This window comes from Dipteris shenzhenensis, chromosome 7 (genome assembly GCF_047967505.1).
Source record: "Dipteris shenzhenensis isolate YYH24624 ecotype China chromosome 7, Dip_SZ_1.0, whole genome shotgun sequence".
Lineage (NCBI taxonomy): Eukaryota > Viridiplantae > Streptophyta > Polypodiopsida > Gleicheniales > Dipteridaceae > Dipteris > Dipteris shenzhenensis.
In genome coordinates, this window is record NC_141602.1 from 26,726,355 (window position 1) to 26,751,232 (window position 24,878).

Below are 24,878 nucleotides of genomic sequence, written 5' to 3' on the forward strand. Positions count from 1 at the left end.
GCTTTTGAATGTCCTTTTTTTCTAGCAAGAGTTTTGTGGTGTCTGTACATATGTGTTTGTTAACAAAATCCTCGATTGCGCTGTCAAAGAACTAGTTGTAAATAGGGGCGCCCTTGATCCAAAGCAGCCATCATCATGCTGGCTTCCTCTGTTCTGAAATTCTGTCACGAAGAAGAAATCGAGCACTTTGCCAAGAATTGAAGAATCTTGCTTGAGCACTGTCTTCATCGATTGAAATTTGTGGACATAGAATCTTGCAGTTGTTACTAGGTTGAAACAGATGAGATCGTGCAAGTTTTCACCCAGTGATGGTTGGGTGGTTTCTGAATCCCCTTTTTTGAGTTCACGAAGGCACCGCAGTAGTGGTTCCCAATTCTTCTCAGCAGTAGAAAAAATAAGGAAGAAAGTGGGGGGGCCTAATTGGCGCAACATAGCGAAGAGGTTCTACTTTAGCTTGTGTTTGTAGTCGGAAGAAGTTCGAAGGCAAGCGAAGTCACAAAACCTGATTTTGGATTGCAAGAGCTGCTCGATGTTTGTGTTATGTGTAGCATCTTTCACTTGTATTCTTTGGCCACGCATTTGGGCTTTACGCATTCGAACCCAAGAAGAAGAAAGAACTTGTGCAATGAGCACTTTCATTGTTTTGAAAAATAAATTTTCAATGGACATTGCAAAATGCTGTCCTCATTCGACAGCTCCTAATGTGCAATATGTTGGTAGCAAGTGCACTCAGGCAACTTGTATTTTCTAGTGTGGCCATAGAAAAGGTTTGGAAATGCCAACTCTTCATAGTGCTTAATGGAGAAAATCCTTGGCATGGAGCTATGTTGATTGTCTTGTCTTTGAAGTCATAGGTCAACCACTTGCTGAGATGAGTAAATCCCATGGACAAGGGTGTCTGTTGGGATGTCATCTTCTTTTTCTTGGGCATGATGCTCGCTTGAATTAGTAGAGATTGTCATCTCCCTTATTGATGTGATGTGTTCAGCCCACTTGTGGTTCAATGGGATATTGTGCTCGAGTAGGAGTTCATTGAGTGCATGCAAAGTTAGAATGGGGCGCACGAGTCCACTCATGTAGCTGTGTGTGTATTCCAATTTTGTTTCAAAGCAACCATTACTGTCGAGCCATCGTTCAAAAAATGCAGTAAAACAGTTTGTGCTCTACTAACATCAGCAAATACATTCACAACAGCACCATGAAGTCCACATTGCCCTTCGTATGTGACCTCACGAATTTGTGCAAAGGGTATTCTGATTGCAATCAATCGTGCTTCCAAGGTCATCAACATGCTTGTGTATTGTGTTTGCACATTTTGAAACCAAAAAGGTATTTCTTTCACACACAAATTCACCACTTAATCAATCGGAGAAGAAGAACACAATCACACCATGAAAGCAACAGCAGACTGGGTACAATCTCCCCCCCCTAGATGAGTGGCTCACGCTTCCTCATCTAGAGTATTCATGATATTTCATAAAAGCACCAAGGAGCCAAAATTATCCCTCCCTTCCAAAATGAGGGATTTGCTTTACATAGCCATCTTAGGGCCCAAAAATGAATTATGTCCATTACAAAATATATTGCTCAAACTTGCAATAATAAAGCAAGTACAAAATTGGCCCATGGCCATATATAATGCACTGTGCGACACCTCGATCGGTACCCTCGCACTAACTCCAATCCTTGCTATCAGTTCCATCACTTGTACTCAAGCTGCCAATTACATTAGTTTAATAACAACCGATTGAACGAATCAACCGATCCCAACACAACCGCGCTCAAAGCACAATAATCAAGCACAACACCAATAACACTAGCGACATCAGTATTAACATGGAATCACCCCACAATACCGACCATCTAGCATGGCAAAACACAAGCTAGTCAGGAGTCCCCAACTAACCACACAAAGTATCCATTAGGACCCCCGCCGCGTCCGGTGCGCTCCTATGGAGTACTTTGCCATAGTCACACTTGACTATAATAATAATGTCCAAAGCAAGATATATCATAAATATAATTTCCGTAACATCCCTCTTGCTTGGATTGCAACTGACCTCAGTTGCATGTTTGATTATAAGAACTAAGGAGGTCTGGAAAAGTTCAAAAGAACCGCTCAGGCATCCACTGTGCATCATCTCTCGTATGATTCTTAAATTTGAGCAAATATTTAGTATAGACATTTCCTTTTCGAGTCGAGGTCTATTGATGATCAATAATGCATTCAGGTTCTAGAATTTCTTCTTCATCAACAATCAATGGAGCCTCTTCGTATAGACAGGATGAATAGGTAAAGGTCCTTTGAAGGGCTTTAAGAGGTTGTTATGGAAAGCATTATGTATTTTCCAATTATCAGGTAATTCAAGCCTATAAGCTAGATCATTGATTTACTGAATCACCTTGAATGGTCCATAAAAACGTGGGGACATCTTGATTACTAGCCATTTCTCAACACTCTTCAATCTTCTTTTCTCAATCTGAAGTACATAATCACCTTCCTTAAAAAGCATGTGTTTCCATTTCTTATTAGCTTGTTTTGTGTACTTCTCTTGAGCGATTGCAATGGCTTCTCGAACAGTCAACAAATGCTTGATACTTTGCTGATCGGTTTTGATAAGAAACTCAGATCCCATCAAATAATGTTTCCACATTCATAAGGCATGCACAACAGCGACGGTTAATTCTTTATCATATGTCCTATAATTGCATTCTGCTGGTTTTAATTTTTGGCTCTCATATGCTATTGGATGTCCATCATGCATAAGCACAACGCCAATTCCATATCCACTAGCATCGGTTACAACTACAAAGAATGGTCTAGAGAAATCGGGTAGTTGCAACATAGGAGCTTCTGTGAGATCTTCTTTCAAAGCTATAAAAGATTTATCTTAACGCTCGGTCCATAAGAAATGTTGAAGGTCTGTCAATGGATGTGCAAATAGTGTAAGCAAATGACACTACTTAAGGCAACAATTTAACAGATGCAGCTAATGGACGAGCTAACAATAGAGCTAGCTAGGTTGCTTGTTCAACTGCAGGTTTTGTGCATGCGCATCAAAGCACTTGTAGATCCAAGAGCGAGCCACAACTTCATCTCCTATGAGGTATGGGAAAAGCTATAGGTACCCCTAACCCTCACCGTCACTTCAGTAAGAGCTATGAACGGCCAACTTCTACAAACCTTGGGTTTTGTGAGTTTAAGTCCAACGGTTGTTTGCCATGAAGTGGAAATACGATTTTATGTTCTCCCCACAAAAGCAACTGATGAACAGATTATATTGGGAAGAACTTGGTGCTATGCTGTAAATTGTCAAATTGACTGGCGTGCCTGGACTGCTTCACCCACAAATGGTGGTAGAACGGCGGTAGTCCCACTATGTGGACCAAGTCCTGCTCCTTCAATTCCACCCTCGCCGGTCCATGACAATGAAGCTACACAAGAGGGTGGACCAGAACCCCCAGCCACCTCCAACACCCCAACAAAAGTCCCACCCCAAAGGAGAAGAAAGCTAGCCGCAGTGGTAAACCGGTGCCATTGCCCACTTCACTGCCACCACTATCATCCTCCACACAGGAAATTCGTGAACAGCCAGTATAATAAGCTATCCTCTATGCCCCATGTCACTTCAATCGAACCCGATGCCCAAAGGAAGTCCAAGCTACTAGTACATAAGACCCTAGTCGCTCCAGAAATGTCTCCTCTGAAACCATCAGTTACAAGAAGAAGATCACACCGCTAGCTCGCACTTCAAGCCTCAAGCTCTAATCCACCTTATCCTCACCACACCTCCCAACAGCTCTATCAGCTCCAAGCACTTGGATGACTGAGGCAAGAAGGTTGCCTAGGTCCCGAAGACGAGGGTACAAGCCACGAAGATTCCGAAGGCAGCAACACAAGAACCTGTGTCAACCCAAGATGTAGCATTACAAGAACCTACCGACAAACCAAGCATAGCAGACCAGCTCCAAAGTACCGAGTATGCACTATTACCACGAATAGTCCAACTCAACACAAATATCACCAAGGGCAACTAAGGAGCCACGCAAGGACCAACCCCTCCCCTACGACGTGTTACACAAGGACCTCCCTCTAACTCCAAAGGCAAACCCTCAAAAGTAATTGCGATCATACCACCTCCGACAGTACCGACCTATGCACAAAAGCAAGGGTCTGCACCAAGGGTGGTCTCACAAGAACCCACTTCCCCCAAGAAAATGGACCACGCTATAACAACTAAGCCCAACGCCAATGTGCCTCTGGCATCCAAGGTAAAACACAAGCTGGACACTACTCCACGTGGCTTTTAACACACTATGCGACAGCACAGCATCCGCCAACACCGCATTCATCATAATCATCTCAGGTCCAGGTCTAGGTGAGTTAGCACAATAGGCATCTCACCCGATGCACCCACAGCCCACAAGTCACTACCGAGCATGCACACACACATCCACGGTCAGCACTAGGTGAGTAGGGTCAGTACGTCCATTTTTGCATTTGTTCACCATCTTGCACGTTGGCCTCAAAATTAGTCCCACACCGCACTAATACACTCCACTCACTCCCTCTCCCACTCACCTTCACACACCCCGCCTCTTTTACTTCTCTACAAAGTCGGTATCCCACCAATCGTGGCTCTAGAAGTACCTCGCCAACTGTCGCCAATCGACTTATCCCACCGATCATCGCAATCCTCCCAATCGACTTATCCCACCGACCATCGCAATCCTCCCAAATCACGTCGACCGTCGCCAACGCCAAATCCGACCGATCGTTGCCAACATCAGATCACACCGACCGTCGCCAACACCAAATCACACTAATCGTCGCCAACATCAGATCACACTTACCATCAGCCAACGACAGATCACGCTGATGATTGCGATCTCGGATTCCACCGACCGTCGCCATCGACATACCCCCACCGACTGTCGCAATCCCAGATTCCACCGACCGTTGCCATTGAGTTACCCTGCCAACCGTCACCATCGACATACCCTGCCAGCCATCGCTATCGACTTACCCCATCGGCCGTGGGGATGCAAAACCTATATAAACAGGCCTTATCCCGTCGGGTTATCGCCATAGCAGTTTCCCCCAAACTTTGGCAAAATTTCTCCAGAATTCTCACAGCATCCTGCCCTCTTCCATTGCCATCTAGAACATCCTGTTTATGCCCTCCTGCTCTTCCTCATCCTCCGGCTCCCTCATCACTCAACTGCCATCACTCTTTCCGATGGATCCCAAACACGAATTCTTCAAATTTGAGATGGAGTTGGGACTCTGCCCCTACCCTATCCCACAGGCCACTGGCCCCTCATATTCCCAAAGCACCCCTTCTGCGACAATCCGTATGCCTTCCAAGTTCCCCATAGAAGATTTGCAAGGGGAAGAAGAAGTGTCCAATAGACTGGCCACCCAGGAGGGTACAACAGTAGCTGGTACGCCCCCTCAAGATCAAGAAAGTACACCCCAACTCCAACAGCAGGCGAATAAAAGGTCGTATGCTCCGAGTCGCACTCACTGCTGGGAGAAGCCTGGCTTAAGGAATTGGACGTGTGCGTCGTACACTCATGCTTCACCTATGAGGGTCACGACTACACCCTCCACTACCATACAGGGGTAGCACATGCAGCACTGAAGGAGCTAGAGGTGCAGGATGCACTTAGAGTTGCTTGCCTGATCAAAGTGGTAGACCGTCTCCCATGCCACCTGGACATGAAGGTGCTAGCAGAATTCCTCCAGGCACATAATAGCAACACCAACGTTGGCATCCTGCAAGATGCAACAGGCAATGCCCACGACTACCAAATCAATCAGGATGTGGTATGTGCAGCCTTTGGCCTGCCCGTTGTCAGCGAGAAGTACTCCACGAAGAAGAAGCTGGACGCCCTCAGCAAGGTCTGCCACTATGACCGACAGAAGAGCAAGGGCTGCACAATTTTGCAAAGGAGGCAGGAACAAGCCTCACAGCTCTCAACTAGTCTCCTTCAGGCATAGCTCTCTGCACACAACATCCAATCCATAATGGTTGCAGCCTAAGCCACAGATCAAGTAGGCGTACAAAGAGCAGAGGAGTACTGAGCTAAAGCTAAAGTGCAAGATGTCTTGGCACAAGAAAGGGAACTCACGATGTCCCTCCAAGTAGAGAACGAATGACAGCACACCCCCGACCAATCAAAGGAGTCAAGATTGGAAGATCCGGAGCAACAGGAGTTTCGGATGTACAGGGAGGTCTCCGGACACAGTTCGCCACATACACACTTGCACCACGCACAATCCCCCAAACCATCCAAATGCACTCCACGCACAAAACCTCATCTTCCACTTAGACCTCATAGCTCCACTTCCTCCTAATGCCCTCCAATCCATCCTCTACCGTAACCCTGACCATTGTCGCCCAATCCTAGCCATGTCATACTTCTCCTTAGATCTCCAACCTCCGACCTCTAGACTCTAGCCACCCATCCCATCCTCCTCAATTTTCAGGCCTGGTGCCGCATCATCACGGAGTCCCTTAATTATCCTATGGACAATGAAGTGACGCAAATCGCAAAGCCCGAGGAATTCACACCATGGGTTTGCACACCCGAAAGTCTGCAAGCAAACATTAATTGGATGCAGACCTATAGCCAAGCCTCTACAATCCATTCTCAAGGGCACCTTGCGGCATTCCAGTCCACCACCTACAACCCCCTCAGCATAATAATCCTCTTTAGGGTGCTACAAGCTCTCCAAGACTCACTTGAGTCCTTGGTGAGAAATTTTCAAACAATTCACATAGCATACCCCAAGGAATTAATCGAGGAAGAAGGCCAAGAAGCCATCGCCCTCTTTAATTCTACCACTCCTCGTGCCGAAATTCCACCACCACCCCCTTTGGATCCCGCCCAACCCACCCAACAAGCCACCCAACCTCCCCTCTCTCGGACAACACTGCCCAAGTATTCTTCTAACGCCTCTAATACCACCACCGCATAGCACGAGACCTCCCCATCCATCTCCTCTACAGCTCCGGTCCACCTTCCTGATGCAGCCTTCAATACGCTGCTCAAAGCAGCCAATTTTGTCTAAGAGGCCGAAGAGACAATGCCAACAAGCACTGCAAAGTCGGAGCCCATGCCCATTGCAAATGATGAAGCTCTACCAACTCCTCTTGCTTCCCCCCCTGAAGATGTCCAATGGCACCCTAACTTGCAATCATTTCAGGAGCTGTCGGACAGTGCGCTTATGCATCATTGGAAGTGCCAAGTCGAGGGCTCCCACCTCCAGCTATACGAAATCCTAGAGATTCACCCCCTCACACAATTCATCGTGTAGTCCTTTGACGAGTGGTGACACGTTCACCCAAAGCGCACAAGAGGAGGATACAGCCTTGCCCCCGATGCTCTAGTCCCAATGATCGATGCAGATGCCGATCTAAAGCCACGATGTGGTGACTCCCCTTGTTGAAGGCGGAGAAATTTCGGAGATACTACCACAGTGCACACGTCGATCGTCGAATCCACCCCAATATGTTGTACAACTTCCCCAAAGAGATGACTCAGGAGGGATTTTGCTTCTGCCTCCAGTCATTCAACGACATGTACAGCTTAGTTCCAGATCCCGTTGTCGTAGCAGCAGTCCACTTCAACCACCGCCTCCACGATATCCCCACCCACAATCGCCCCATCGACGACTGCCTCCACAATCTGAACAACCAGATTGTCTTTTATCCCGACGTCGGTCCTAAGCAATTCCAAGACCTCCGCCTCTACCTCCGCATTCGCAATCTCCACGGACACCACATCCACACGTATGAGGATATGCACACCACCCATTTTTGAAAGTATCGCTCGTACCTCACTCGCCTCACTCCACGATAGCTGGATCGCTATGCAATCCTACAAACAGTCCTCACCACACACCTCCTCCAATGCGGTTGACCCGAGGGTGGTGGATCAACAACAGGAAGGGAGGCATGCTAACATCCATAGAGTACAGTCACCGAATGCAGGGTAATCAGTGATTAGAGATGAGTAGGCTTCATGATCTACTTCAATGGACAAGCTCAGGGAGTTTGATGCAAGTTCGTAGATTCCCTTTGTCAGTGATGCTTCCAAAGGAGACATAGACCACATGATAATTGTAATTTATGGCCATTTGATTAGTTTGGAGGATTGATTGCAATATTTTTTTGGGAACAATCAGCGGGCATTGTTTGGCAAGATTGCATTAGAAGATAAAGCAAACCCATGAGTATGTTCTAGCTAAATTAGTGGGCTCTCTCACCGTGTGTCTCTCTCTCTCAAATTTGTGTGTGTCAACTTCTTTGTTGCCAAAATTTTCAATCTCCCACTTTCTCTATGCATGCATAGCAATTCAACATGAAAGATGTCCAATCAAAATAGAAGTGAACCAACCTCACATTTTCAAGATGTTTACTAGTGGTCTTGTCTCAGGTGTGGACCTTGTCAACAGAATGAGGCCAAGGGGGAGTCTTGGTAATATGTGCATTTTGACCACATACATTGGGTCATAGGTTGGGTTACTTGGGAAGCTCATGTGTACGTTCCTTTTGTGTGCGAGCTTCTAACTATTGTGACATGCGAGCTCAAAGTGCAAAATACAGATGCACAAGTAAAATTCTAGATGATGTTGAATGAGCAAATGAAGAAGAATGGTTTTGAGAAACCAAAATTTTGAGGGTTCATGGTAGATTGTTCTGGTGCAAATTGGATGGCTGTCAGATGATATTGTACAATGGTCCCCTGCTTCATATGAATGCAAAAAGAAGATAATCAAGTTTTGGTCCTCTGCTCATGTTAAGGATGATGAACTACCAGAGGTACAACTTTGGATGGCATTTTGGGACATCCGTGTTAGTCAGTGGGGAGAGATGTTCTTGACACAACATGAAATGCAGGCTTTGTTCCTAACAATGAATCTACTCTGAGAACAAGCATTCTAGCATTAGAGTGGCCCATCCATTGGGAAAATATGTTTTGTTGTATGAAGCTTAAGCATCTAATCTAGCAATGAGAGCTTTGCAGAGTGCCCATTACTATCACTACATGTTAAGATAGCACTTGGGGACTAGACCATCTAGATGTGTTATGAAAAAGGATTTTGTAGGGTGGTTCAAGTAAAGCACAAAGAAATAAGCTTATAGATTTAAACAGATGTTGTCCTTGAGGAGGCTAGCATAAAGTCTCTTGAGATGAACAAACCAATGACAGGGTCAATGAGTCTAAAAAGAAATAGAGATCTAGGATTGCATATTCATCGTCCTAAATATATAACAGTGACAGCAAATAAAGCAATAAGGAAAAGAAGACATGTTGGCATGTAGATGGTGTGGAGCTATGATTAATGAGTTTGGTAGGAGGTCTATAGAAGGAGTACCAAGTCCATGCTTCAAGGGTAGAAGACAACATGCCAATGGGATCATAGAACAAGTAGTTTGATTCTCCAATTAAACAGTTACCCATACATGGAATGTTGATCACTATATTCAAGGAGTGCCTAGAATTGCTCCTAGAGTGTGGAAGATTGCTAAGGGTACCTCTGTGGCAATACAAGAGAGAGTTGAATTGATAAAAGCTGGAGTTGTCTTTGAGGGTGGTATAGGTAGTTCCATCATTGGGCAACCTTCAATCCTTCATAGAAACAACGCACAAAGTCATGCTCAGGCAGGGCCTCATGATGGAAAGGTCGTGAGGTGGAGATCGAAAGTGAGTAAGGAGTTCAAAGATAGGATTGAGAACGTGATCGCAGCAAATGCAGAGATATGAAAAAGGAGATCATTACCCCACATGAGGTTATGTTTTCCATTTATGGACTCCTAGGTCAAATTCAAGGGGCTTAAGTTATTCAGCCACAATTATAGAGTTCCCACGCTGCACATGCCCTAACTTTACAGAACATGAATTAAATAGGACAATTTATATCCCATGTAAACATATGTACTAGGTCTTCATTGTTGTATTGGAAATGAATGCTAAAGTCCATCAGTTTATACATCAGGCTAGAGTTGTTTCAATATCTGGGATCTAAGAGAAACCTCTAAAAGATAATTAGATAGGTTTAAAGTACTATCTTGAGTTGTTGATGTACAATCTAAAAAAATGGCTGAAAGACAAGTGTTTTTTGACAAAGCTTGAGAGGCTGTCGTCTACTTTTGTATATGAATTAGCAGCATGTTTCAGTTTTCTGTGTGTTGGAAATTTGGCCTCTAGACTAGTTTAATAATTTGTGTTCACTATTTTAAATTGTAATTGATTGGCTTGGGTTTTCTACGGCTTGCTTTTTCTGCTTGGCTCGCTTCCCATGGCTCGCTTTATGGTAATCCTCGAAAAAATGGTGGGAATTAGGGACAAAATTAAGGATAAAATTAGGGAGAAATTATGGAGAAAAATGCAAGAAATAAGGAGAAGAAAAGATAGAAACTTAGGAGAGGAAAATTAGGGAGAATATAGGAAAAAACGGGGGGAAATAGGGAGAAATTAGGGAGAGGAAAAAACAAGAAGATGAAATGGAGAAAAGGAAATAGGAGAAGTAGGGGAAGTAGGGGAAATAAGGGGAAATAGGGAAAATATAGGGGGGGAGAGGGAAATAGGGGAAGAAATCAAGGAGAGTAGTGGAAAATTAGGCAGGAAGATAGAGAATAGGGGAGAATTCGGGACAAAAAGGAAAATAGGGGGAGAAGGGGGGAAATTTACGAGAAAAGTAGAGAAAAATAGGGAGAATTAGGGAGAGGAGAAATTAGGAAGAATTAGGAAAAACCAGGGAGAGGAGAAAATATGGAGAAATAGAAGAAGAAAGAAAAAGTAGAGAAATTAAAGAAAAGAATTAGGAAAAAATAGAAAATTTTAGGGAAAATAGGGAGAACTAGGGAATAACTAGGAAAAATTCGACGAAAATTAGGAAAAACAAATAGGCAAAATAGGGAGAAATCAAGCAAAATTTAGGGGGAAATAGGGAGAGATGGAAATTAGGAGGGGTTTAAAGTAGACAAAGAGAATACAAGAGAGGTCAGGGATAAGGTCAACAAAAAAGTTTTTCCAAAAAGATAAAAACATTGAATGCATAAACTCAAAAAGGGGGAAAGGATTGTGTGTGTGTATGTGTGTGTGTGTGTGTGTGTGTGTATGTGTGTGTGTGTGTGTGTGTGTGTGTAGATTAAAAAGTCCCATCAATAATTGAGTCATAAAATTAATTCCATCAATTGGATAAAAAGTTTAAAAAAGGGAAATAATGAAAAAATGTTTGACACATCTAAGTTGAAAAATGCAACTAGAGTTTGCAAAAATTAAGAATATTAAGTTTGATAGAAACAATATTGAAAAAACATGTCGAAACCTCAGGTAGTCCAGGTTCTGAGGTCAAGGTTCACTTACCTACCACCATCCAAACAAACTAGGTGTTAGAACATCATAGTTACATTTGGGTAGACAGGCCTCTGTATGGACTTCTTAATATGATTTATGGTATTTCCACCTTGGTATCCATACAAGTCTTTTTGCATCTATCCATGCTCCATCGTAAATAATGTGGATTTGTGTGCCATATTAATGCATCATCTTCCCCTTTTAAATGTGGCTCTATGAATGCTCTCCAATCTCTCATTCTCTCCAAAATAGCCACTTCTGATTCCTCCTTTTGAGAACCTCCATTTTTTTCCCGATTTGAGACATCATATCCTCCAATGTTAGAACATCCCTTGACTTTAACTCGCTAGAGATAACACTAAATATTCGATCTATGTCTTCATGCGTATGGCCGACAAGAAGAAAACCAACTTCCACTTCTTCAAATATTTTCAAACCAGCCAGCATAGAGCATAAATATCTATCCTTGTTTTCTCTCCAGCAGTTATCGGCTTGTATACGCAAGGTGTGAGGTAAACATCCACATGCATTTATGACCTTTTGTATTGCTTTCATGATGGATGTTGCCACTTGGTTACTATCATGTTCATGCAAGAAAATCAATCCATATTTTGCAAAAGAGTCGAAATCCATGCACTAATACTCCACACAAATGTGTTTTTAGTCCACGTTTACCCTCCAATGGTGGTGGGGTACGCCTATACCTTGGTAATGTTGTATTCTTATCCATGCCATCAATGATAATGCACATGGAATTTTTGACATGCACAATAGGTTCCTCTCTCCAAGAGGCATACAACAATCTAGCATCTTGCCCATGAGTTAAATGGATTGTTTGCCATCTTATATATTTTCCTCGCTTGTGCTCACATTTACTATGTTCAATGGCATTTTTCAATTCATCACATGTCTTGCATTTTGACATCCTTTTCTTTGATGGTGTCTTGACATGGAAAAACTATCCACGCCAAATTTTATACAAGATTCCCCTTGAAATCATGCTCTCTTCTTTATCTTGTAAATTTTTATTGACTATTTCTAGCATAGCCTTCTTTGTCATTCCCAAAGGAAGATGATGTTCGCATTCCACACTTCCATCTAGCGTTGTTTATGGAAGATGAGGATTTGCTTTAATGTTGCAGTTGCATTTCTAGTGCTTCTTTTCCCTTTAAGCTTGTAGGCATTTCCATGAATTTTTTGAACCACTTTGTCTTTTACCTCTGCCCAAATGGTCCAATATGTACCATGTGATAGTCCAGTTAACCATTGATATCCTTGATTACATATGGATGTCCCATTAACCATGGGTTTCAATTTGGGTTTACAGTGTCTTGTACTCGAGTCCTTATCACCTTGATGAAGAAAACAAGAAAACTCTTGAAGAAGATAGTTATGTCTCTTAGTCCCTGTCTTACTCCAAATGCTAATGCGCATGGCTTCACAATCATCTTTTTCAACTTTCTTTTGCAAATTTTTTTGCAACAAACACGCATAAGAGTCCTTTCTATATTCTCCTCAGATAACATTAGATGTCTCTTGGGTTCTGGAATTGGTGCCATGATTCGTCGCCTCATGACACTCGCATACTTTCTTTTTGTGAATAGTGTCTTGCGTTTTTGAGTTGTGATTCCATTATCTGGCATTGAATCTATTTCTCTTGAATCTTCATCTCTAAAATCAAATGCAAAGTGCCCTTGGGAATTATTTGATGTCACTTTATAATATCTTGGAATTGGCAATCTAGTAAACAACTTGCTCGTTAAAGTCAACCTGTTGCCAATGCCTCTTGAATTTTGTGGTTGAACTATTTCTCCTTCATAGTTAGATGTCGCTAGTAAGTATATTAGGGCCATCACAAGTCTTATATGTTCTTCCATCTCTACCCTCCATTCCAACAATGACAACATCATGACCATGATCATTAATATCAACAATTCCAGTGAGCATGTTTGAGTCACTTGCAATACAAGACAAGTCTTCTATACCCGTGAGCATGTTTGAGTCACTTGAAATACAAGACAAGTCTTCTATACTAGTGAGCATGTTTGGGTCACTTGCAACACCAGACGAGTCTTCTATACTAGTGAGCATGTTCGAGTGACTTGCAACACAAGACATGTCCTCTATACCATTGAGCATATTTGAATCACTTGCAACCTCTGTTGCATCAACATCACTTATTATAATGTCCTCAATACCAGAAAGCATGCCACTACGGTAGTCTTTAGAGCTACCATGATTTCTTAATTTTGTGCCTGTTTGTGCAGTTCTTTTCTTCTCATAATACTTTTTTGTATCTTCCACCGCATTGAAGGAAACTTTCTTAATAGGTAAATTTGATTTCAAGAAAGATAACCCTAATCTAAACCTTGAAAGTGTTTGTCCTTTCTCTCATAGACCATTGAGGTCTTCCACATACATTAATAGATCTTTCTTTCTCTCTCATACATACAGACACTCCATGTATGGCATCTTTGTTAGATTCATATTCATCAAAGATTAAGGAGACTTAGATTAGATCTGTTAAGCTCATTTTAACCTCTGGGACACTAAAGAGAGGTCCAAAAACATAAATAACATGTTAAGATTTTAAAATATGTAAAGTCATTTATTTTTATAAAAAGTCAAAATGTTGACTTCTTCGTCAAAAACTCAAATACTATGACTTGGTCAAACCCAAAATTTCACCAAGACAACTTGGCCAACCTTTAGATACACTCCATGGGTCAACCTATATAAGCTCCCTAAGAATCCTTTTATATCTCATAATTTACTACCCCTTCTAAGGAGAGCAAGTGACCTTTTGGCTTAACCCCAAAAAAGAATGTTCAACATAAAATTGAACTTAATCCTAGAGTAGAACCTATAAATAGACCTCCTTATCACTTTAGTTTCTTCAAAAGAAGCTAAAGTGCAGAGGCAGCTAGAAGAGTACCTTAGGTCGGGGAGATTCAATCTAGTTTCTCACTTTTGGTTTTCTAGTGATACAAATAATTCCATTCACCATGTGTCAATTATCAAGGGTTAAATAATAGCATTAATCAAAGACAAATATTCTATGGCTATTATAGATAATCTATTAGATGCATTACATGGGACAAAAATAGTTAGCAAGATTGATCTCAAGTGGTTACCATCAGACTTTAAGGATGTGTATGAGTTTACTTTTAGAGCTAGATTTGGCCATTGTAAGTTTTTCGTAATGCCATTTAGCCTTACCAATGCTTCAGCTACATTTACCACAACTAATGAGTGATATACTATAGCCATATATTGGGAAGTTTGTAGTATATTTTACTGATGACATTCGAGTTTACAACAAGAGCATCGTCAACACTTAAGAAAATTATTCACCGTACTTTGAGGAAGGCTAGTACATTTGTTAACAGTAAGAAAACCCATTAGAGTATGTGGGTGTCGTTATAACCTTAGAGGAGGTTAAAAAGGTGTAATTCCATGTAGAAACAATGAGACACAAAATGTACTTGTTTATTCATAGAATGGTTACATATATAGGCAACTGCCTCCATGTAGGTAGATCCCAGATCCACAATCATCTCCCTGATTATCTCAATCAATCACCTCCTATGATCACTCACTCATCACACCAACGTGACACACCTAATTGGAACCTTCTAGCACACCTACACTCACACACTTCTTGCATAGGACTCCAATCCCATAGGCACACACACACACACATCGATTTGCCCCTTCATTCCCCCTCACAAATTGATGACCTCATCCCTTAGCAGTAGTACATGGGATGCTCCATGGCTTGCCCACTATCATGTGGCAACACTCATGGCCCCAACCTGTGACTCACTCGTAGGATTCTTGGTTTACAACTGGGAGATGGACATAGACTATGTATGTAAAGCCCAATGAGTCCAACAAGGAAAAATCTCAAAAAGACTAACAATCATTTAAGGATGGACTATCCATGGCAGAGAACCATTATTGACCTCATACACACAACTTAGAAAACGTATGGATCCTTCCCCTTGTCAAATTTGACTTGGGTGTTGTAAGCAGTGAGAGCTTGAGCTTTGACATTCTCTGGTTCTTCTTCTTCTTCAGTTTCTGCTTCCTCAACAAGATTGGCTGAACATCTCTTTTTGGCATAACATTCCTTTTCAAAGTGTCCAGGTTTTCCACAAATATTGGTGAGTGTGGTTACAATAGTGCCATATTCTTCATTGAGACTTCTAAGTAAGATGGCAATGACAATATATTCATCAAGATTAAACTTGATGCCTGATAACTGTGTCAAAATGCTCTTCATGGAATTTAGATGTGAAGAGATGGACTCCCCCCTATCCAATCTTAAGTCAAAAAACTTGATAAGCAAGCTATACTTAGAGCATCTTCCCTGTGCTCCAAACACATGCTCAAGATGAGTCCATGCAGCATGAGCAGTCTCACATCTATCAATGTGATAAATAAAGGAATTACTCAGACCAAGAGCAATTATAGCAAGAGATTGAATCCCTCTACGACTACATTTTAAATCTTCCCAACAAGATATTTAGTATTTTTTCCGCTGACATAGCACAATGCTATGAAAACATTCTCCTAGAAGGGGAACTTGGTTTAGTCCAAAGATGAAAAACATATTCATAAACATATATTTGCAAGTAAGTCAATCAAATTAGGTGAAGCCGATACCTTAAGAGTTCCTAGTGCAAAGGTCTAGATGCATAAAATGCTAGCACTTACGAGAGCAAACATCCACCACGCTATGGATAGAGCAGGTGAGAATAGATCTTTGAAGGACATATTGTGTCTCAAAAATCCTACACACACACACACACACACACACACACACACACACACACACACACACACACACACACACACACACACACACACACACACACAGAGTTAAGAGTAGAAAAATGTGTTAAGTTATCACCCTAAGGTAGCCAAAATTGCAATAGGGTTATAAGGTACACCTTGTGTTTATGTTTCTCATTTGACGCAATTTTTACAACCAACTCACAAACATGGGTATTGTGATGTTGCAAGAGACTTATTTGCTTCAAAGTAACTCCACACACCATTAGACGATCCGGACGTCTCCAAATTCTACCAAAAGAGGGACACTAGATCCATTTACTTAGACAAGTACTTTGGCCTATCACCCAACTAACCCACACAACAGATCTAGGATAAATTGCATAAGGAATCAAATGTGGCACAAAAATCATCAAGAGAACCACATCCACCAAGAAGAGAATAGAGCCATCAAAAAATAGAAGAGTATCAAGCTCCTTATTGCAAGGAGGACGGGGACAAGCAGTGAATAATAATTTCTCATGTATAGACTTAAAAGTGGCTACGTGGTGTGATAAGATTAGGGTATCCATTGGATATCCTTAAGGATCTAATAAAAAATTTTCCTAATTTTATTGTCCAACAAACCCTCCATTACAATACATCACCCCCTCAGCATTTCCAAATAAAGAAGCCATCATTCCAACAAAATCATCACCAAACCCAAGCTTAGATAGAGCTTTGTAGCAAAAGCATTTACATGGATCCTATAGAAAGTATTGATAACCATTGAATTTAAAAGACCTTGTCTTTTCCAGCTAATATGGAATAAGACATACAACTAGCATTAACCACCTTTAAAAAAAGATCCTTGAAAACAATTCTACAATCATAGCGAAATAGCATCCTTGAGGAGAGCTCAAAAATGGCCCAAAAAATAACTTACAAACTTTATATTGGAGCCTTGGCTAGTAAGTGATCCTAAACTTAAAACACTCATGCGTCAAACTATTAGCAATTGTACAACACTTCATGGGTAAGGACAGTCCCACAATCAAATAGAACCCTACCAATGCAAGCACACATTTTTTCTACTCATGCATGTTTTCAAAAAACTTACGAGGACTAACACAAAACAAGGCAAGGTTATGGGTGCCAACCAAGGACAGAGTATGCTTGGCAAAAATCTCGAGCAAGGACATTAGTTTATACAAGAATTTTATTTATACTCAATCTCATCGCATAAACAATTTTAGAAAGCATATTTATCTACATTGAAGAGTTCTTACACAAGTTTCACAAAGGCAGATAAGTGCGCACTACAAGGGCAAGAAGTTGCTATGGCGAGATCCCATCTGAGGTTCAAAATGTGCTCACCCATGCAATGTATTTATCCTCTCGCAACATCAAAGCATCACCCAAGGCGGACATTTAAAAAATATGAAAGGCTGAGAGCCCCCATCTCATGTTGATCCAGTTCACCACTACAGGAGCCGATACAACATCCGCCTATGTGAAAGAGAGCAATGCCCAAACACCATTTCCTGCTACAACATCTGCTTGTATGAGAGTGATGCCTTAAGTGGAAAGGGTAAGCACCCATAGAGTAACATGATGTTTCATTGTGGCAGAATCTGAATCTCTCTTTTGTTGCAAACATTTGGTGGACAACCTGTGGCTAACTTTAGTATAGATGCAACATTTAAAGTCTCTGCAAGGACAGGTTGGGAAGTAATTTTCTTGGGAGTCCATGTGCAATGCCTTACATTTCTTGCACATTTTGATTTGAATCAATGAATATAGCTTGTTTAGCTGAATGTTGGGAGTCATGTTTCAGCTTCTAATCATAAGGACATTGTTTAAGACCACGCCCACCTAAGGGTTTCAAAGAAAAACTATTTAGTACCACACCCCCTATTCTAGTAAGGCTGTCAATTAATCTTTGCTAGAATCCCTACCGAGTTCCATTATAAAACACAAAAAAGAGAGGAACAAAAGGCTAAGGAGGAAAAAGAGAAGAACAAGAGCAAAAATAAGGGAGCTTCAGAAAATTCTCTTGAGTAACACAACCACAAAGAGAAAACGTAAGTATTTGAAGGAGGATATGCAAACCAATGAAAAGAATACCAAAATCATGAAAAATGAATCAACAAGAGAAATATAGACTCAACTTTACATAACACACACTCACACCTACTTGATGAGATTTGTAGACACCTGGCGCACGCACATATAATCTCCTAAAAGATAAATCAGTTAAAACACCCCAACGAGAGAGAGAGAGAGAGAAAGAGAGAGAGATTTTTCATAAGACCAAATGATGTTCCAAAACAATGGAAAGCTCGTATGCGAAAATGCAAACCTCATGGTTCAAGCCATCATTAGGAGTTGTGAATCACAACATTTATTCAGACAGTTGAAAACTTGCATATGAACAGGAAAGTCAAAATCCAATCTATCCTAAAATGCCCTGTGCTGAACTCAAAATTACCCCACAAGAAGATTAGAGAGGTTTGCATTAAAGCAACTGACATTGCAGATTATCACTTGTTGAGCATACTACTGTACCAGAACATACGAGGTGAATAGACATGAAAGCACTACATGACCTAAGACCATTCCATATCCAAAAACTAGTTTAAGGCATCAATACTAGATAAGTTATAATCACCCGCAAATGAAACCCAGCCGCATTACTCAATAAGTTGTTCAGAGATGCTGCATTGAAGTATTGACATCGCACATTACTGCATACACAAGAGTATGGGAGCCCTTTCTAATTTGTTGAATTCATACCACTGTAAAAGAAGTACAGGAATCGAATAAAGGGAGCATAATGAATGGATGAAGAGATGTACTTCCACAGACTATCTGGCAATTACACGAAGCTCCTAAAATAGCAGTTTCTAGACACATTCCTTCGTAGGTAGCTGAACTTTCATCTATCAATCCCAACAGCTGGCCTCCGGAGATCAATCTGCCTCACAGCCCTTGCAGAAACCCTTGCAGAGATGGATTGATAATAGTCAAGCTGTTGGGAGAGCATGGTTCAGCAGTAAACTCCACCTGAAAGGCAGCAGATAATAAACATACCACTTACCCTTTGTCTTTCGTCCTCAAAGGCATATAGGTGCAGGACAATCTGTTCTAGCAAAACTTCCAACGATTGTTGCAGTTAACGCAAGTGACAAAAGTAGTCATGGGTTCATCTGCACTGCGAGTCTGCAATTGGAAGTAAGTGCACTTTCGTTGTTTACACTTGGCACACTTAAACTGATCAGTTGAGGCTTGCCGGGCTTGCCCTCTTTCACATTCAAATAGAGCCTTCTTCTTGATTTCTTCATTTTCAAGCTTCCGCTGATCACTCGCCATCTCTTCTGGTGTTAAGTTGATAAGATCTGCAGGACTGATGTCTCCCAACAGAATCCTTCTCCTGAAATCTGGATTATTTGTATCCTTGATATTGAAAATTATGGATCGATATTTTGTTTTATTTACACCCTTGGAAAGACCCAAAGTCTCAAACATGACTGTCTCAACTGAGACTGCAACCCCAATCGGATCATGAGACCTGGCACGCAGCAGATCATCTCCCTCTGCCTCACTGCTAACCTTAGCTAAGGCTTCAGCAAGCAACTCTCTGATCTTGTCTCTGGATGAATCTTTAGTCTTAGGAATAAGAGACAGATTCAAAGGTTTGACATCCTTTATCTCAGAAACTTTGGGAGAATTTGAAGTTTTAGTACTGGAAGCTTTAGTAAGCAGTACCTTTGATGCCTGCATATGCTGTGTCTCTGCTTTAACCTTTGATATCATATTTGATGTGTCAGATTCAACCTTTACTTTTGTCTCTACCTTAACATCAACTATTTTATCAACCCTTTTCTGGACCTTCACTGTAGGAGAAGCCTTTGATGATCCTCCTTCAGATGACACAGCAGCTTCTGTACACCCATTCTTAGCTTCTGCTGCTACAGTTTTCTTCCATACCTCCAACAAGTCACCAGCAGCTTTTTGAATCTTGGGTCTACTATGCTTTGTGAGGCGCCGAAGGCGTTTTCCCACCTGCAACCACATCCAAGTAAAGTATTGTAGTTCACATGTTAGCTGGCATGGAAAATTTAAGGGAGGAAAGAAAGGGGCCTGCAACTAAACTGAAACCAGTTAGCATCAACATAAGGGGGGGAATCAAAATGTAAAATCTGCAACTAGACTGAAAATAGATATTATCAACATAAGAGAAGGAAAGCATCAAGTACATATACAATCACTGCCCAGGTCTCACTGGCATAGTTCAGCGCAAGACACAAAGGGGTCAGACACAGTGTAAACCACCACACGCAAACCCCTGATGCAACATATCTGGTATGACACCCTCAAATAAAGAAGCTTATATACCTTTGTAAGACTAGAATATATCCAATCGCACAAATTCAGAATTTTGTTGTTCCAAAGATGAAAATTTTTCGCTGTTGAGGCTTCTGCACCCATGTAAGATATTTCGATATATTTGAACAGCTGATCACCACTTGGACGAAAATTCAAAGAATTCACACGTCCGCTAAGGTGATAGAACAATATACCTTTGTAAGACTAGAATATATCCAATCGTACAAAAATATACCAACTAACAATGGGAATTGGGTTGAGCACCAAAAGGTGGAGATGTATTGAGAATGCAAGAGTTGTGTTACAAGGAATAACTCAAATGAGGAATATATCCTCTCAAAAGGAAGCTAACCCTAATATTGACAGTAGGGAAAAAGCCTCCTAACTGGGTAAAGAGCAACTAACAATGGGAATTGGGTTGAGCACCAATATATTGAGAATGCAAGAGTTGTGTTACAAGCAATGACTCAAATCAGGAATACATCCTCTCAAAAGGAAGCTAACCCTAATACTGACTGTAGGGGAAAAGCGCTCCTAACTGGGTAAAGAGTGCCCTAAGGGTGTCTTCACACCACACTATGCATAATCTAACAAATACCCCCTGTAGTGACAGTGTGAGACATGGATCAATTACATGGATTTCAATGTGATTGGTACGAGGGGAGGTGTAAATTACATTGTATCTTGTTTGATTTTTTGGGTGTTGTACTCCCCTGTAGTGAGTGTGAACATATACAGAGAAATGGATCAATTACCAAAAGGAAATCAGCCTAAAGCTTTGTTCAAATCTTTCTCTAGCTAGTAATGATGGTGAATTTCAGGGGAAGTGTAAATCCCATTGTATACTATTTGATTTTTTGTGATGTACATTTCGTTATTATTTGTTTCTATTATGCGCACACAAAGTTGTGTATGTAAGAGCTCTTTGACAAGACTTGCACGTGGTAACCACTGGCTTTCCTCATACACATATGCATACATCATCATTGACAAGATGATAGTTCCATTTCTGTGATAATTGTTATCACCATTCTCCGGTGATGTGTCACGGGGGCGTGAAATTCAAAGTACTTTAATGTACTACAAGACCGTGACAACTTTGGTTTTAAAAGTCCAAGCGTGGGCTCAATAATGTGTAATTAAACGCGGCATGGTGCCTAGCAGATAAGCGTAATTAATCCCTAGGCCCAAAGGCATTCCAAGGAATTAAATGAGTGGTTGTTGGGAAATGATGATGTGGCATTTTTAATGGGTCCCCTAGAGGGCCATGTACCTTCAGTGGCCCCCCTAGAGTTCCAGGTGGCTCTAGTGCCTTCTACATGCTCCTTTGCCATTCCTGGACCTTCCTGGGCCTTCTAAACTTCACATGTGTGGTTTTCTCTCTCATCTTCTCCCTTTGTTGAGATTTTGGACTGGTTTTTCAGCCTCCTTCAGCTGAATTCCGTTTTTCTTCATAACTCCTCACCCGTTTGGATTCCTCGACTTCCGTTTGGCCCGATGGCTTCCCCTCTGCCTCCCCTTCGTAGTGATATGCTTTTCCCTCCGTGCGTTTGGTAGAACGGGCAGAGCTGAGCACTTCTTTTGCTGGTCGAATTTGCAAAAGTGGCTTTTTCTGGACCTTTTTGCTTCTACCGCCTCCTAGGCCTCTCCTCTTGCAAAGCTACAGCTTTCTGTTGAATTTCGAGTGGTCCCACGTGCTGGTTGACTGGTTTTTCTCAGTTTTGGAGGACTTTCCGGCGATGAAACTTCTCCAAAACCTTCTCAATGCATTCCTCTCTTAAGCACGCTACTTTTGAGCCCAAGAACTCCCACTTCTTCGCAACAGAAGTGCTTCTTTTCACATTTTTCAGTGGAATTCTTGCTGGTTGGCTCTTGTAAATGCTCTTTCTTCATGCCTTTGCACTCCTCTTTGGCTGAGAATGCAATTGGGCATTGGCTACTATGTCCTCTTGGCAATTGAGGACTTGGTTCGAGTTTTCAGGGCTTGGTGAGTTGTGATTTTGCTACTGCAATTTCTTTTTGCCATAAGCTATTGGTTGGCCTCGTGTGCCGCCTCTTTCTTGGCTCACAGGTGCCCAGGCAGTGCTACATGAGTCATTCTTTGGTTGGGTACTTTGTTGATTTTATTTTGGAGCTTTGAAAAGCTTTGTGAATGCCATCTGGAAACCACTCAAAGAGAGTGCAGCTGGGGTGCAGTGTGATTGCATCTGGACAGCCAATGGAACTGCACTCGGAAAAGAGAATGCCTTTGGTTGAGCCTATGGGTTAAGTGCACTTATGTGATGGTGTTCTATGCTTGAAAGCCTTGCGAAGGCTTAGTGAATTGGGGCTGCGTGCTCAGTTGCAGGGAAGGTCTCCCAGATGCAACTTGTAATCATTTCACTGTGAAATATAAAGAAATACCGAAAGGGGTGCCACGGTGTTTGGGGCCAATCGGGTGCACTTGTCTATGTCTGTTGAGCAGGGGCATTCTAAGCCTCCATCCCTTTTTCAGTGGTTTTGTTTGTGAACAAATGGGTAAATGCCAAATGGTGATCATGCAATGGTTAATGGTTGTGATATATGCTTTGTGAGCTGTAAATAAGTGCTGAAGTGATTAAAGGTTTAGTTCTACTGCCCTCTGAGTGATTGGAGGTCGGTTTCATTGGTTCCGTTGCCGGGACACCACACACTCTTTCTCAAGAGGTGGGCCTCGGTAGTTTGGTGGAAGGATATCTTTGCTGCACTTTTTGACAGCTGAATATTACAACCATAAACATGGTGAGTACCGATGAGCAAGAGAGCTCCATAACTCCTCAAAGGAGAACGCAAGAAAGCCTTAATGATCCAGCTAGTGTACAGCTGCAGGGAGCATAACAAATGCCTTTTGAGCAGGCCACACATGAAGCTACAACTGAGCTCAACAGTGATACTAGTTCTAGCAGTGAGTCAGATGATGCTACTATGTTGAATGCACAGCTTGCAAGTGCAGTGACTGCTTTGACTCAGCTGGCTCAAAATTTGGCTCAGATTGTGCAAACAAATGCCAAGAAGAAGAAGAAGAAATCAAGAAAGCACAAGCACGGAAAGAGTGAGTACACACATGCATCAGCTTCTCATGGCGGACCGCACACTCATGCATCATCAGTTTCCCGTGAGGGACAGCCATCAAAAATGACTCAGAAAGTGACTTCCAAGAGAGAGGAATCGCCCAAAAGAGCACTTGAGAAAGAGGTACAAAAAGTACAGCCAGTGCAACAGTATGAGCAGCCAGCACAAGGCCTTGGTTTGGGTATTTCTACTCCTCAAAATAATAATGTGCAGTCCATAAATGTGGCTCAACCACCTCAACCATATTTGAGGCAGCAACCTGAATATTTTGGTACAGATTCTATCTTTGATGCTATGTTGATTTCACCGCCAATGACAATGTGGGAATGCAGCCAGGCATGCAAGCCACAGCATATGCTCCCATGCCTAATGTTCAGCCAAGCATGGCTCTCCCTAGTGAAGGGAATGCTGCAAATATACAGCCATCTTTGGGACAGCCAATATCAAATGTATATAAAGAATTTAAGGATGGTGGTTCTCATGCCAAGTTTGATACATATAATGGAGTACAGGACAGGTACAAAGCCCTCACATTCCTTCAACAGTTTGATGCTGCATTTCTTGGGGGTTTGTTTACAGAAGCATCCAAGATGAGGAAGGTTGCCACATTTTTGAAAGGCAATGCACTTAAGTGGTACACCAACCTTATGCTTCATGGAGATGCACCTACTACTTGGCTGGAATTTAAGCAAGTGTTCTCTTCTACTTGGCTTACTCCAACTTTTGAAGTTGAAGTACTTTCACACTGGCATGACTTGTCATACAAACTTTGCAAGAATCTTGATGATTACACCAAGAGGTTTTGGGATGTTTTGCTGCCATTGAGCTCTTACAGGCATGTTTCTTTGAAAGAGCAAATAGAGAGGTACTGTTTTGGATTGCCTAGTGAGCTACGTGATTATTGCATCAAAACCAACGTGGGTTCTATGACTCAATTAATTGAGAATGCAAGGACAGCATATGCATGGATGCAGGAGAAGAATTTGGGCTTTATGGACAGCAAGAAAGAAGACAACAAACGGGCTGCCAAACACCAGGATAAGGACATCAAATCTGAAAATAAAAATTATGGCAAACGACCGTTTCAAAAGGGAGGAAAAGCCCAATTCAAAGCTGGTCGAAGGCGTGGACAGCCTAATAAACAGCCCCGTACCAAGTTATCTGATGAAGAGAAAAAGTCACTCATGGAGCAAAACAAATGTTTTATATGCAAAGGAGAGGGACACCGCTCTTATGATTGCCCATTCAAG

The 24,878-nt window shown here is 41.9% G+C and overlaps 1 protein-coding gene across 1 annotated transcript in view; it reads right to left on the reverse strand.

Annotated features, from left to right (window-relative positions):
• Positions 1 to 18,922: 18,922 nt before the first annotated feature.
• TFIIS (transcript elongation factor IIS) overlaps positions 18,923 to 24,878 on the reverse strand; it is a 73,009-nt gene continuing 67,053 nt past the window's right edge. The window contains exon 3 of the mRNA XM_087377180.1: positions 18,923 to 20,214. Within this exon, the coding sequence (XP_087233306.1) occupies positions 19,297 to 20,214 (918 nt within the window). The 3' untranslated portion in view covers positions 18,923 to 19,296. The remainder of the gene's footprint in view (positions 20,215 to 24,878) is intronic.